Here is a 13,143-nt window from a genome sequence, read left to right on the forward strand (position 1 = left end):
GCTGGGGTTAGTTAGGGACTGAAAAAGCCCTCTTGGCTGGCCCCTTTGGTGACAATATTTAAGAAATCATTGCCAAATCCAAAGTTATGATGCTTTAGCCCTGTTTCTTCTAAGAGTTTCATACTTTAGCTGTTATATTCAAGTCTTTCATTCATTTTGTGTTTATTTTTATATACAGCATTAGGTAAAGCTCCAACTTCCTTCTTTGGCTATCCAGCTGTCCCAGTCACCATCTGTTAAAAGGACTGTCCTTTCTCCATGGTGTTGGTACCTTCTCAAAAATCATTTGACCATATATGCAATGCAAGGGTTTATTTCTGGGCTATTTTCTTACATTAGTCTGTAAGTCTGTCTTTATGCCAGTACCACAGTTTTGATTACTGTAGCTTTCACAAAAGTTTTGAAAATGGAATGTGTGAGTCCTCTAATTTTGTTCTTTTTTAAGATTGTTTTGGTGGGTGCAGGGTGGAGCAAAATGAACAAAGGGAATCAAGGAGTACAAACATCCAGTTACAAAATAAGTTACAGGGGATATTATGCACCACATGGGGAATATAGCCAACAATATTATATTAATTTTGTATGCTGACAGATGATAACTAGATTTATTGAGGTATACATTTTACAGTGTATACAAAGGCTGAATCACTGTTGTATACTTCAAGCTAATATACTGTATGTCAACTAATCCACAATTAAAAAAAAAATACGTTGGTATTCTCGGTCCTGTCAGATTCCCTATGAATTTTAGAATAGGTTTTTCTATTTCAGCAAAAAATGTCATTTGGATTTTGATAGGATTGCATTAAATCTACAGATGAATTTGGGTAGTACTGACATTTTAACATCAAATCTGTTCATAAACATGGGATGTTTCCATTTAGTTATGTCATTTTAAGCAATGTTATACAGTTTTCATTGTACAAATCTTTTACCTCCTTGATGAAGTTAATTCCTAAGTATTTTATTCTCTTGATTTTTTTTTTAAGGGGGAGCAGAGGGTGAGTGAGAGAGAGAATTAAGCAGGTTCCATGTCCAGTGCAGAGCCCAATGCAGAGCTCCATCTCACCACCCTGAGATAATGAACCAAGCCAAAATCAAAAATTGGACACTTAACCAACTGAGCCACCCAGATGCCCCAGTATTTTATTCTTTTGATGCTATTACAAATCGAATTGCTTTTATTATGTCCTTTTCAGACTGTTCACTGTTAGTTTATGGAAGCACAACCCATGTGTATGTGTGTTGATTTTGTCTCCTGCTACTTTATTAAATTCATTTATTAGTTTTAACGGATTTCTGGGGAGTCTCTATAGTTTTCTACATAAGAGGTCATATCATCTACAAAAATTTTGTTTCTTCCTTTCTAATTTAGATGTCTTTTATTTCTTTTTCTTATCTAACTGCTCTGGCTAGAATTTACAAGTACTATGTTGAAGAGAAGTGGTGAAAATAGCATCTTTGCCTTGTTCCTGAACTTGGAGGAAAAGCTTTAAGTAAATCTATGATCAACATTGGTTTTTTATATATGGCTTTTATTATGTTGATGTAGTTTTCTTCCATTAGAAGCTTTTTTGAATTTTTATCAGAAAAGGGTGTTGATTTTTGTGAAATGCCTTTTCTGCATCAATTAAGGTCAAATGTTTTATTCCCTTCATTCTGTTAACATAGTATGTTTGCACTGATGGATTTTCATCTGTTGAACCATCCTTGAATTTCAGTAATAAATCCCACTTGGTCAGGGCATGTAATCTTTTCATATGTTGCTGAATTCAATTTACTAGTATTCTGCTAAAGATTTTTACATCAATGTTCACAAGGAACACTGTTCTTTAGTTTTCTTCTAGCATCTTTGTCTGGCTTTGGTATCATGGTAATACTGGAAAAAGAATGAGTTAGGAAGAGTATCCTTCTCTGAAATTTTTTGGAAAAGCTGGAGAGGGATTGGCACTACTTTTTAAAGATGTATTTACTTATCTTAGAGACAAAAAGAGAGCGGGTGGAGGGACAGAGGAGAGAATATCAAGCAGACTCCCCATTGAGCACAGAGTCCAATGTAGGGCTTGATGGCATGACCCTGAGATCACAACCTGAACCAAAATCAAAAGTCGGACACTTAGCCAACTGAGCCACCCAGGAACCCCTGTGATTTTTAAATGGTTGGTAAAATTCACCAGTAAAGCCATTAGGTCTGGTGCTTTTCTCTGCTGGAAGAATTTTGATTACTGAATCAATTGCCTTACTAGCTACAGGTCTTTTCAGATTTTGTTTCTTCATGATTTAGCCTTGTCAGGTTTTATGTTTCTAGAAATTTGTTCATTTCATCTACAATATCCAATTTGTTGGTGCACAGTCATTCACAGTACCCTCTTGTAATCCTTTCATTTTATAGAATTGGTAGTAATGTCCCCACTTTAATTTCTGATTTTAGTAATTTGAGACTTTTCTTCCTTAGTCCATCTAGCTAAAGTTTTGCCAATTTGGTTGATCTTTTTGAAGAAGCAACTTCTGGTTTCACTGATTTTCTCCATTGTTTTGGTTTTCATTTTTACCAGCATTTTATTGCCACAGTAAAAGTTTAGTAGGTTGTTTAACAAACCTTAACATCTCTAGAAAGATGCTAAGGGACAAGGTCCCCAATTTATAATTAGCATTATTTGATACAAAACATGTATTAGGCCAATAAATGCATGCAGAATATGACATATGCTTAAAGAACTTCAGTTTGAAATGGGTCAGAACTACAAGCTACTAGCCTGAAGAAAAACCAAGATTTAGTAACAAGTAGTTAAGGTGTAATATCACAATAAATGTTGACTATTCTTAAATTTACTGCCCTGTAGATAAATTTTGAGGGCAAAGAAAAGTAAACATCATTGATGATTTTAGTACTTTGGTCTTTTGTTTACAAGAAAGGAACTTTAAACAGATCTAAAATTTGTTTCAGAATATGAATGTGGAAGGATTCTCAAAACATTACTTGTACCTTAATTGTTAAGCCACACCAGAGTGTTTTACAACTAACAACAAAAGAAACAGAAACTTAAATCTAAGCAGTCAACTTAATATAAAGTAATGTTACATAGGGTTGGTTTTTTTTTTCCCCTTAACCATAAATGTCTCTTTTGGTCTAATAGTTTCAGTAGTTTTCTTTACCTTTCCCTGTACTACTAAGGCAGTTTAAATCTGTTTGAAGGCTCTTTATTACAAAAGAAAACTGAAAAAAAGAAACATAAAAAACAAAATGTGGGAATACAGAAATGATGAACCACCATAACAATTAAATACTCTAAGAAAGAATAATCTTTATGAGTTATATTGTGTGTTCACATAAAAATAGCCACCTTAAAGACCCTCAATTAAGAGGAACTCTATTTCAAAAAGGGGATCACTTTTCATATGTAATTACTATGAACAAAATAAATTATAATGGTTAAAATGCTTCAACTAAGACTCCTAATACATCTTGAAGAGTTTACTAATGCTCAGTACTTTCCAAGGTAATAGTAAGAATTTATGGTAATTATGCTGGAGGAGATAATAAATTAAAGTGTTAAATGTCTAGCTAACAGTCAGCAGCAATAAAAACCATGGAGTTGGGCTGATCATTTCTACTGGAATAATGAGTTGGAAGACAGGACTTTTAAATCAATAAACTGCCAAGTAATTTAATACATCATTTAATACTCTGGGCAAAGGAACACAAGATTAAATATCCAAAAACCTAAATCTTAGACTCTAAGGAAAAGTCCATGGAGAAACTCAGACTTATCTGGTGTACAGTTACCCCTCATATTAAAGATTAAGGATCTCAGCATCCCATTGGTGCTACACACGGAAATTACTGAAGAAAGTAAAATATTACGTAAAAAGATTTATTTGTAAGAAATGAACTACTTTATACATGTAATAATGGGAGCACCGTGAAAAGATAATATGTTTTTAAGTGCTAGCTATCTTATGCACATATAACCCAGGTTCAACAGAAAGATTACTGAATCCTTATAATTTAAATATTTTTATAATTTAAATATAAATAATTAAAAAATTAAAGTATACTATGGGAAGTATTTTAGTTTTAAAAGTTGAACTCATGGGTGCCTGGGTGGCTCAGAGGGTTGGGCCTCTGCCTTCGGCTCAGGTCATGATCTCAGGGTCCTGGGATCGAGTCCCACATCGGGCTCTCTCCTTGGCAGGGAGCCTGCTTCCTCCTCTCTCTCTCTCTCTGCCTGCCTCTCTGCCTGCTTGTGATCTCTGTCAAATAAATAAATAAAATCTTTAAAAAAAAAAAAAAAAGTTGAACTCATTAAATACTAACAAAAGACAACACAAGTACAGTATACAGATCTAGAACTTAATGCAAAGAAACAAAAACTGAAACAAAAAAATGTAACCAATACAAACTGAACTGGCCACACTATTGTTCAATAAATAGTTTGTTGGAAGAGAGACCATTGTTTAAACTGCTCTAAATAAGCTTTGGATCGTGTTTACATACACATGTACACAGATGAACACACTTAGACAAAACATTTGTCAAGTAAAGATACAACTGTATAAAAATGGGAAAGCTGAATATGAACCATTAATAAGTAAGCAGAATACAAGATTCCTAATTTTACATTTCAAATAAATTATTGCAAAAAATCAAGATAAGTAATTTACCCTAACTTTTATCTGAAAATTCTATTGCTGAGAAAAAGGAAGTGCCAGACATCATATAAATTAGTTATACAAAGAAGACCAAAGCAAACACTTCCTCCCCTGGCCTCACCATTCACCCCATATTAAGGATTAGTTGTAGTCAAACAAAATTTAGAAACTTAGAAACTTGGCTTCTCACCACTCCAATCTTCTACATACTTCGTAATTACAGAAAGTCCAATATGCAACTTGTAAGATTTGAAACAGGAATAGGTATGGCAGTAGAAAAGTTACTAAGCAAAAACTCTGTACCATTATTTGGAACCATAATCAATAATTCAGAACAACTCCATTGCAATTACATGGGTAAGTTAACTTCTGGATATTAATGTACACAGATTGCTTGAATTAGAACTAAAGTATTCTTAAGGAAGTAATCCTTAAAATTCTGTAAAAGATTATGACCTGAAACGAAACTCTGAATGAAAAACACAACTAACATTTTTAAAAAGTAGAGAGTCATGCAAGGAGAATTACTTCCCAAAGCAAAGGTTAAGCTCTATGAGACAGTCTCTACTTAAAACAATTCAACGTGGTGATAAAGTAATTACATACTTCCAATGTCTGCTGGCCTCTCCCTAGTTTGATGAAAATTTTAATGTAAATGCTATCTTTAACAAATAGTAAAAAACTTAAAGATTTCTTCATAGTATTAAAGAAGCTAATATATCCCTTCATTTAAAAATGACTTTTTCTAGGGGCACCTGGGTAGCTCAGCTGCCTTCAGCTAAAGTCATGATCCTAGGGTCCTGGGATGGAGCCCTGCGTTAGGGTCCTGGGATGGAGCCCTGCGTTGGGCTCCCTGCTCAGCGAGTGCCTGCTTCTTCCTCTCTGTCTGCCCCTCCCCTTCCGCTTGTGCTTCTGTTTCTCACTTTCTCTCTCTCAAATAAATAAATATCTTAAAAAAAAAAAAAAAGACTTTTTCTAAATAAAACACTAAGGGGATGGAAAGGAAATTAAGACTTGGAGATGTATAAAATGTATGATTGTTGAGGAAAACATTTTCATTTTCCTAGGTCACTTCAAGTGTTACTGTGCTGAAGCAAGACAATGGACATAAGTTTATTCATGGTAGTTCACTTTCAGAATGATATAGAAGAAAGGAGGAAATTACTCGTTTATTCAAAATTCTTAAGGGGAAACCTATGTTAGTTGGCAAATACATCTAAATTTGAGTTAAAAAAAAAAAACAGTTGCTATTTTCAAGGCTCAAACTCATAATCCTAAACTGAGATCAGGAGTTGCATACTTAACCAAATGAGCCACCAAGGTTCCCCTAATAATAGTTGCTATTAAAATTAAATCTTTAGCCAGGATGTTAGAGATACCAAAGAAAGATGAAATGTCTCCTACTATGTCAGAAGAAAGGCATTTCATAAAGAGTAACTCTGTATTAAGTTAAAAGGTAACTTTGTATTAGTCGTATTCTTCTTAACAAGACTATTCTCTGTTCATGTCTAACACAGTTGACTTTATATTAGGTGAACATACAGGAAAACCTTTTCTACTTATTAATCTTTCATTCCTAATTCCCATTACTTAAATCTCTCCCATACAAGTTATTTTGACTGTAAGCCTCTTCTTGCCAGACACCTTGGATCTCAAAAAGTTCCAAGCAGAGTAAATATTCTCACCCATAGTAAATTCTTAATAAACATTTGAATAAACTATGAAAATAGTATTCAATGGATTAACATAAAATGAATACTCATGATCTCTTTGTTCCTCTTTCCAATCTTTACAGTCATAATTCTATATGGAATATGATATCAAAGACCATGTCCATTTTTGCTTACTATAGTAGGTCCTTGGCATAGAACAGGCTTTCAATAAGCGTCTGGTTAATGAGTGAAATTTTCCTATAATATCAACAACGGGGCCTTGATTCAATTGTGGTCATCAAAATGCTCTTGTGCCTATTACCAAGGGTAACACAACAGACATACCAGGAAATGTAATAATCCAAATTAATCACTTGTTTATTAGCATGACCTAGATGAGTGAACATTAGGTATAAAAAAGGGACTAAAAGGAAATCTACTATTTCAATCATGAATAAAACAGAACTTTAGCAGATTTTCTCTGATTTAATTAGGATACTGGCATACTGCCATCACCTAGTATAGTGATTGCAGGCTTAGCAATTTTTTGTTTTAAAAAGTGTTATTACTAAAAGTGACTAGAAAAAGTATGTTATTTCTCCCAATTTCTTAGGTAATTACCACTTGACTATATTTAATCAGTGGGGCCTAAATGCCTTTTTTTTAAATAGCTGTGTGAGTTGCTTTCATTTTCTAACACATTTCTGGCACATACTGGAGAATAAACCAAATTTTTGACTGAATGAAGGAATGATATAACCTTTAGAAGAACCTTCTTATTAAAAAAAAATAGCCCTCATATAGCACTCAAGATCTTCAGGATATATTAAGAATGATAAGAGTAATGATAAAATACTTTCTCCCAAAGTAGAATTCTTTATTCACAGGACTAAACTAAAACAAATGAGTTAGAAATAGTATTTTAAGGTAAGTTTTTGTGGCAGATTAAAGGTCTTTCCTACTAAAAGGCAGGCTGTAATTCCCTTTCCCTTGAATCTGGGTTACCTTTATTGACATATGTCACTGAAAGAAGAAAGAGGAAGAGACATTCTGAGACTTCTGAGCCTAGGTCAAAAGAACCTTTGCAGCTGTGCTTGGCTTTTGGAACATGGTTTTTGTGACTCCTGAGTCGTCACACAGTAAGTCTAACTACCCTGAGTCTCCCATGCTATAAGGGCCATAGGTAGGTGCTCCCAGTTCCAGCTGAGAATACATTTCTGCCATTCCCACCAAGGTGCCAGATATGTGGGTGAAACAGTCTGGACCTTCTATGCCAGCCCATCTGTCAGTTAAATACCAGCAAAAACCATTTTTGATACCTTGTGCAGTAGAAAATTCAGTAAACCAAGCCCTTATTCTGTCTTCCTGGCTTACGAATCATATAATATGAAAAAATTAAATGGTGTTTAAAAATTGTTAGTCCTTTGTTTTGCAGTAATGTCTTCTAAAGCAAGAAGATAACTGGAACACTTAGAAGTGAATGTATGTACTACTTGAAATAATTTTTTACCTATCTTGAATCTGTTGACTAACTCATCAATTTCCATCTATGCCTGGAATTAAAAGCCTTCTCCACAGTTAATTCTGTCATCATATATGTGTAGTGACAAAAGCCTCAAGTGACTTCTTTTCTCCCCACCAACCACTTTTCTTAGTCATGGATGATTGCTTCCCTGGAGGATTGTTTTTACTGAGAGAACTACAGTTTTTTCAACCTTGCTTATTCTGCTCTCCTTTAAGGGCTTTTAGGTTAGACTCTGTACTCTCACGACACTAACAGTTGCAGGGTGGTATGAAAAAGTAGAAAGCCAATTAAAAAACATACTGGCCACATACGAATAAAAACAATTATATTACAAGTAAATACAAAACAAATTAAAGATATAAGCAATTCAAAGAGCTACACTCAACAAGCTATTCCAGAACACTGAAAACCAGCTGGTCAACATGTCCCAAAGGGTCAATTTACCCTTTTACAATTCTGAAAGTGTGTTTGGTATGAAGAGTATAACTACATCTTGAGTATTTAGTATTTGTAGCCAAAGAGAAAATCCTGTTTACCTGCAAATCAATATTGTTGTCAATACAACGTTCATTCTTCTCTGCCAAAATCTTCCCATAGTTTTCTGATTTGATAAGATTTTCAACTCTGGTTGTATCTTTCACTTCTGCCTCCAAATCCTTCATTGTTTCAGTTTCATTTTTTACAGTAACAGTATCAGACATCCTCATCAGCAAAGGTTATTTTAGAATTCTACAGGGAACTTGAAGCCTTAGCAAGAAAGGGAAAAAAAATTAAATTCAGTTTGAAACATGTCTTAAATTCACCTACTGTACAATATTGACTAAGCGCCCTCTATGGTCCAGGAACAACATTGAATTTACATAGGTAGAAGCAAGTTTCCTGCTTTCAAAGAGTATAGAGCTTAGTGGCAGAAATACACAAATCTAAAAAAAGCCTAATACAACAAGCTAAGAGCTATAATAAGGATACGAGGTAATTCTGGTGCACATATCGCCCTTTTTCTTTTTTTAAGATTTTTATTTATTTATTTGACAGAGAGAGAGAGAGCACAAGCAGGGGAAGCAGCAGGCAGAGGGAGAGGGAGAAGCAGAATACCCCACTGAGCAGGGAGCCCAATGCCAGGTTTGATCTTCATTATTATGAAAAAGGCATTATAATTTAGACACATAGGCACCTGCACATTACCACTTTTAAAGGGTCTTAAGAAACATTAAAGGAGTGAGCCATAACAAAGTGAAACGTAATGTTGTAGAGTTATAAAAAATACATACTTAGATAACATGAGAAATCTTTTTTTCTAAAAGGATGTCAGGAGTATCATCCTGTAAGAAAAATGTGTTCCTATTATAGCTTTCATTTAGGTTCCTAAAGTTCTAAATTTCTTGAATTTTCCTTCAATTCCAAAAGGAAACAATTAAAAAATAAATAAATAAATAAACAGCAACATGGTATACAAAACATAGCTGGGTTGTGCATTAACAGTCCGCTTTAGGAATCAAGCACTGAAAACTCTCCTCACTAATGTGAATCAGTGCCTAACAACACAGTATTACCAGACACTCAGGAAATCAAATCCATAAGATGCCATATATTTCCATATATTCCTATATATTCCATCCATATATTTCCTATCTTTAGTGAGGTTAAGAAAACACTGGGGACCTTATACTGGATATATCAGATAAGAATGTATGAGGGACAGGTGTCAATTTATATCCTGTAAGAAATGTGATGTTTAAAAGGAGAACTTGACGTCAACAACTTTAATTTTTTCTAGTAAGTTTAAGGTGCATGACCTAATGATTTGATAGATGCATATACTGTGAAATGATTGCCACAATGTATCACTTAACATAATTACAATTAAATATCTAAATAAATGAAAAAATATCTAAACATCTAAATAATATCTAAAAAATATCTAAAAATCTAAATTTCAGAAATCCATAAAATGGATTTTTGACAACCTGAAAAGGGTAAAAAACAAAAAAAAAAGAGGGAGAAGTAGATCCTAGAGTCACAGACGGACTAAATGGAATTTAAATCTTCATTAATTATATTCTATACCAGAGTTAATTGGCTCATTCTCAACACAATATGGTTACTAAGAGGTAGGGCATTTCTTAAAATACTCTGGCTCTTTGCTTTTTCTATTAAGATTTTGAAAGAAAAAGGTATATGTTTTTCTCTCAAGTGTTAAGACAGATTACCTGAAGTATCCTATGGAACTGGGATTGCAGTGTCCCACAAAAATAAAATAAAGTAATCCAAGGTTCTTTTTCACAGTTGTCAGCCAGGATGTCAAGTGTATTGAACCATCTGGAATCTGGCAGGAGGAGTCCCATGTCCTTGTCACCACTGTAGATTCCTGGGCTGAAATGGACCGTTGTGGATCAAATATATCATACCTTTCAGTGTCCTAAAGTTAAAACAAAAGGAAACCTTTTAACAAAATAGCCAAGAGAAGTAGAACACTATATAGTAATTTAGAAATTAAAAATGCTACTATTGGTGAATTTATTATTTTCTTGTCCTAACAAGAAAATAGTTATGACATGTATTGGTTTTGTGAGCCTGAAATCACTCAGGGCACCTAGAGAATTTAGCAGTAAAAGCAGAGACGAAAAGAAAGCAAGGGAACTAATATATAATATATAATAAGAATTTAGCATGTGGTCAGTGTTGTAAGGGAGGTAACTGTTTATTTTATAGATAAAGGAAAAAAGGTTTGCCTAAGATTGTGACCAAGAATGCTTAACTCCAAGAAGAGTTTTCTTCCAGAGCTACAAATCTATGGACTTACGGGAAGACTGTAATTTTCAGTAATGATCACACTCTAGATTTTTAAGAGTACAAAGAAGAAAAGGTTGTAATAAATCATTTAACATTTTTAAAGAAACCCACATTGGTCTGTTAAAAAGCAAATGTCTATAAAGGGTAGAATCACTATTTTTAAAAGACATCTGAAGTGCTAAAATTCTTTCAGTGTCATTTTTTTTTTTAAGATTATTATTTATTTATTTGACAGACAGATCACAAGTAGGCAGAGAGGCAGGCAGAGAGAGAGAGAGAGGAGGAAGCAGGCTCCCCCCTGAGCAGAGAGCCTGATGTGGGGCTCGATCCTAGGATCCCGGGATCACAACTGAGCCGAAGGCAGAGGCTTTAACCCACTGAGCCACCCAGGTGCCCCCAGTGTCATCTGCTTTTAAAGTCACTTTCATTTTATGTTTCTCTAGTGCAAAGGAATTTATTATAGCAAATAAACAGCTCTAAAAATCCTACATAGCTTTCCCATTTTCCTTTGACAGCACTCTTGTCAATAAACAGAACAGTACAGTTTAAAGGTGAAACACTTGAAAATAGTACGGTGTAAGCACAAAGAGATAATAATATTGCCAACCATGCATCACAGAGCCATTCACATCTTATACTAGCTCTTCAAAAACTATTTTAAAATATAATTAATTTAGAACCCTGATATAAATTCAGATCAGTTTTCATGTCTCAATTTCACTAAGAGATAACAGAAAGGAGGAATCAAGGAATGCCCAAGTTGTTTTCTGACATTGCCTTCTCTGTTTCACCGAGGTTGCTAGGCCACTAAATCAAATAACTTCTTTTATTAAAATTTTTACAAAAAAAAAAAAAAAAAAAACCAAAACCAAAAAATAATTCAATATAATTTTTCTAATTTTTAACTTTTTCTCTCGTAAAATGGTAGGCACAAGATGGCAGCACCCACTAAGCACCCAAATTATTGTGGTTTTGTTTTAGTAAAGTGACCTGTGATTCAATCATAAATCCTTTAAGTTTGAAATTGTGAAGCAAGGCTATAATCTATATAAGAAAATAAAAGGGGGTGCCTATATGGCTCAGTCAGTTAAGTGTCTGACCCTTAGTTTTGGCTGGGGCCATCATCTCCAGCTTGTGAGATGGAGCCCTGTGTCGGGCTCCACGCTGAGTGGAGCCTGCTTGAGATTCTCTCTCTCCCTCTCCCTCTGCCCCTTCCCCTGCACACACTCTCTCTCTAAAGTAAATCTTTAAATAAATAATAATAAAAAAAGAACTAAAAAAGGCAACAGCTGCAAGGGGTAATGAAGATGAGGCACAATGTAAAGAGGCAAACACTCAGTTCTGAGGAACCCCCACTGAACCTTTGGAACCACCTAGTTGAATCTTACAATTTACCATGCAAGCTATCAGCACTAAGAAGTCCAATGACCTGCCCAAAGTCACACAACCAATGTGATAACCAATACTTGTCAATATTCCACACCACTTGACAAACTAAAGAAATAAATGTTTCTGAACCAAAATGACCAGTTATTATTTCCTGGGAAAGAGATAAGGATCAAGTGCATTGCCATTTTATCAAAGTTTAAAACACAGCTCTACCAGTTATGACTTAGGAAATCACTTAATCTTTCTGAGCCATAATGAAGGAGGAAAAGGAACATTTCACTCATAAACTTATTGGGAAGACAGTTTTTAAAAAAGATTTATTTATTCATTTGAGAAGGAGAGAGAGTGAGTGGGGGTAGAGGCAAAGGGAGAGAATCTTCAAGCAGACTCTGTGCTGAGCAAGGTGCCCCACGCAGGGCTTGATCCTTTGAGTCATGAGATCACAACCTGAGCTGAAACCAAGAGTCTAATGCTTAACCAACTGAGGCACTGAGATGGTCCAAGACTGGATGCCTGCTCACTTTATTTATTTATTTATAAAGATCCCCCCCCTTTTTTGGACAGAGACACAGTAATAGAGGGAACATAGTAGCAAGAGTAGCAGAAGGAGAAGCTCCCTACCAAGCAGGGAGCCTGATGCAGGGTTTGATCCCAGGACCCTGGGATCACGACCTGAGCTGGAGGCAGATGCTTAATGACTGGGCCATCCAGGCGCCCCTGAATATTTTAAATAAAAATGTTTTCCTCTCCATATCTTCAAATAAAGAAGATTATTTAGCTTTTGGGTACTCACTAAAACAAAAACTTTTTTATCTTGGCATAATGCCTATACATCTGGAGTTACTTAAGGCTGTATGGGCATGTGGGGGTCAAGTATGGGAAGCTACAAAATAGGGATGGCATATGGTGTTGCTGCCGTAACAATTAGGAGTCAATTACATGCACCACCCTTATGTCACAAATTGTTATACAGTAAGTGAAAGTGATTTTAAAACGTATATAAATTTGGAAGTTACTACAAGCAGAAAGGCAACTTAGAGAAAGTCAGCAAAATGTTGATATTTATTAAGTGCATACATGTGAGTTGGTGATATTTAAAAATTGTCTCAGGGCACCTGGGTGGCTCAGTCA

The 13,143-nt window shown here is 34.8% G+C and overlaps 1 protein-coding gene across 10 annotated transcripts in view; it reads right to left on the reverse strand.

Annotated features, from left to right (window-relative positions):
- Nucleotides 1-13,143, reverse strand: part of R3HDM1 (R3H domain containing 1) — a 203,400-nt gene that overhangs the window by 123,260 nt on the left and 66,997 nt on the right. For 9 of the 10 annotated variants that reach the window (XM_059394388.1, XM_059394383.1, XM_059394380.1 and 6 more), the window contains exons 2-3: nt 10,041-10,249; nt 8,367-8,577 (exon numbers count right to left, since the gene is read on the reverse strand). In XM_059394388.1, the coding sequence (XP_059250371.1) occupies nt 8,367-8,537 (171 nt within the window). In that variant the 5' untranslated portion in view covers nt 8,538-8,577; nt 10,041-10,249. Of the gene's footprint in view, nt 1-8,366; nt 8,578-10,040; nt 10,250-13,143 lie in introns of those variants that run through there. The other variant, XM_059394387.1, reaches the window with a different exon arrangement.

Source organism: Mustela nigripes, chromosome 3 (genome assembly GCF_022355385.1).
Source record: "Mustela nigripes isolate SB6536 chromosome 3, MUSNIG.SB6536, whole genome shotgun sequence".
NCBI lineage: Eukaryota > Metazoa > Chordata > Mammalia > Carnivora > Mustelidae > Mustela > Mustela nigripes.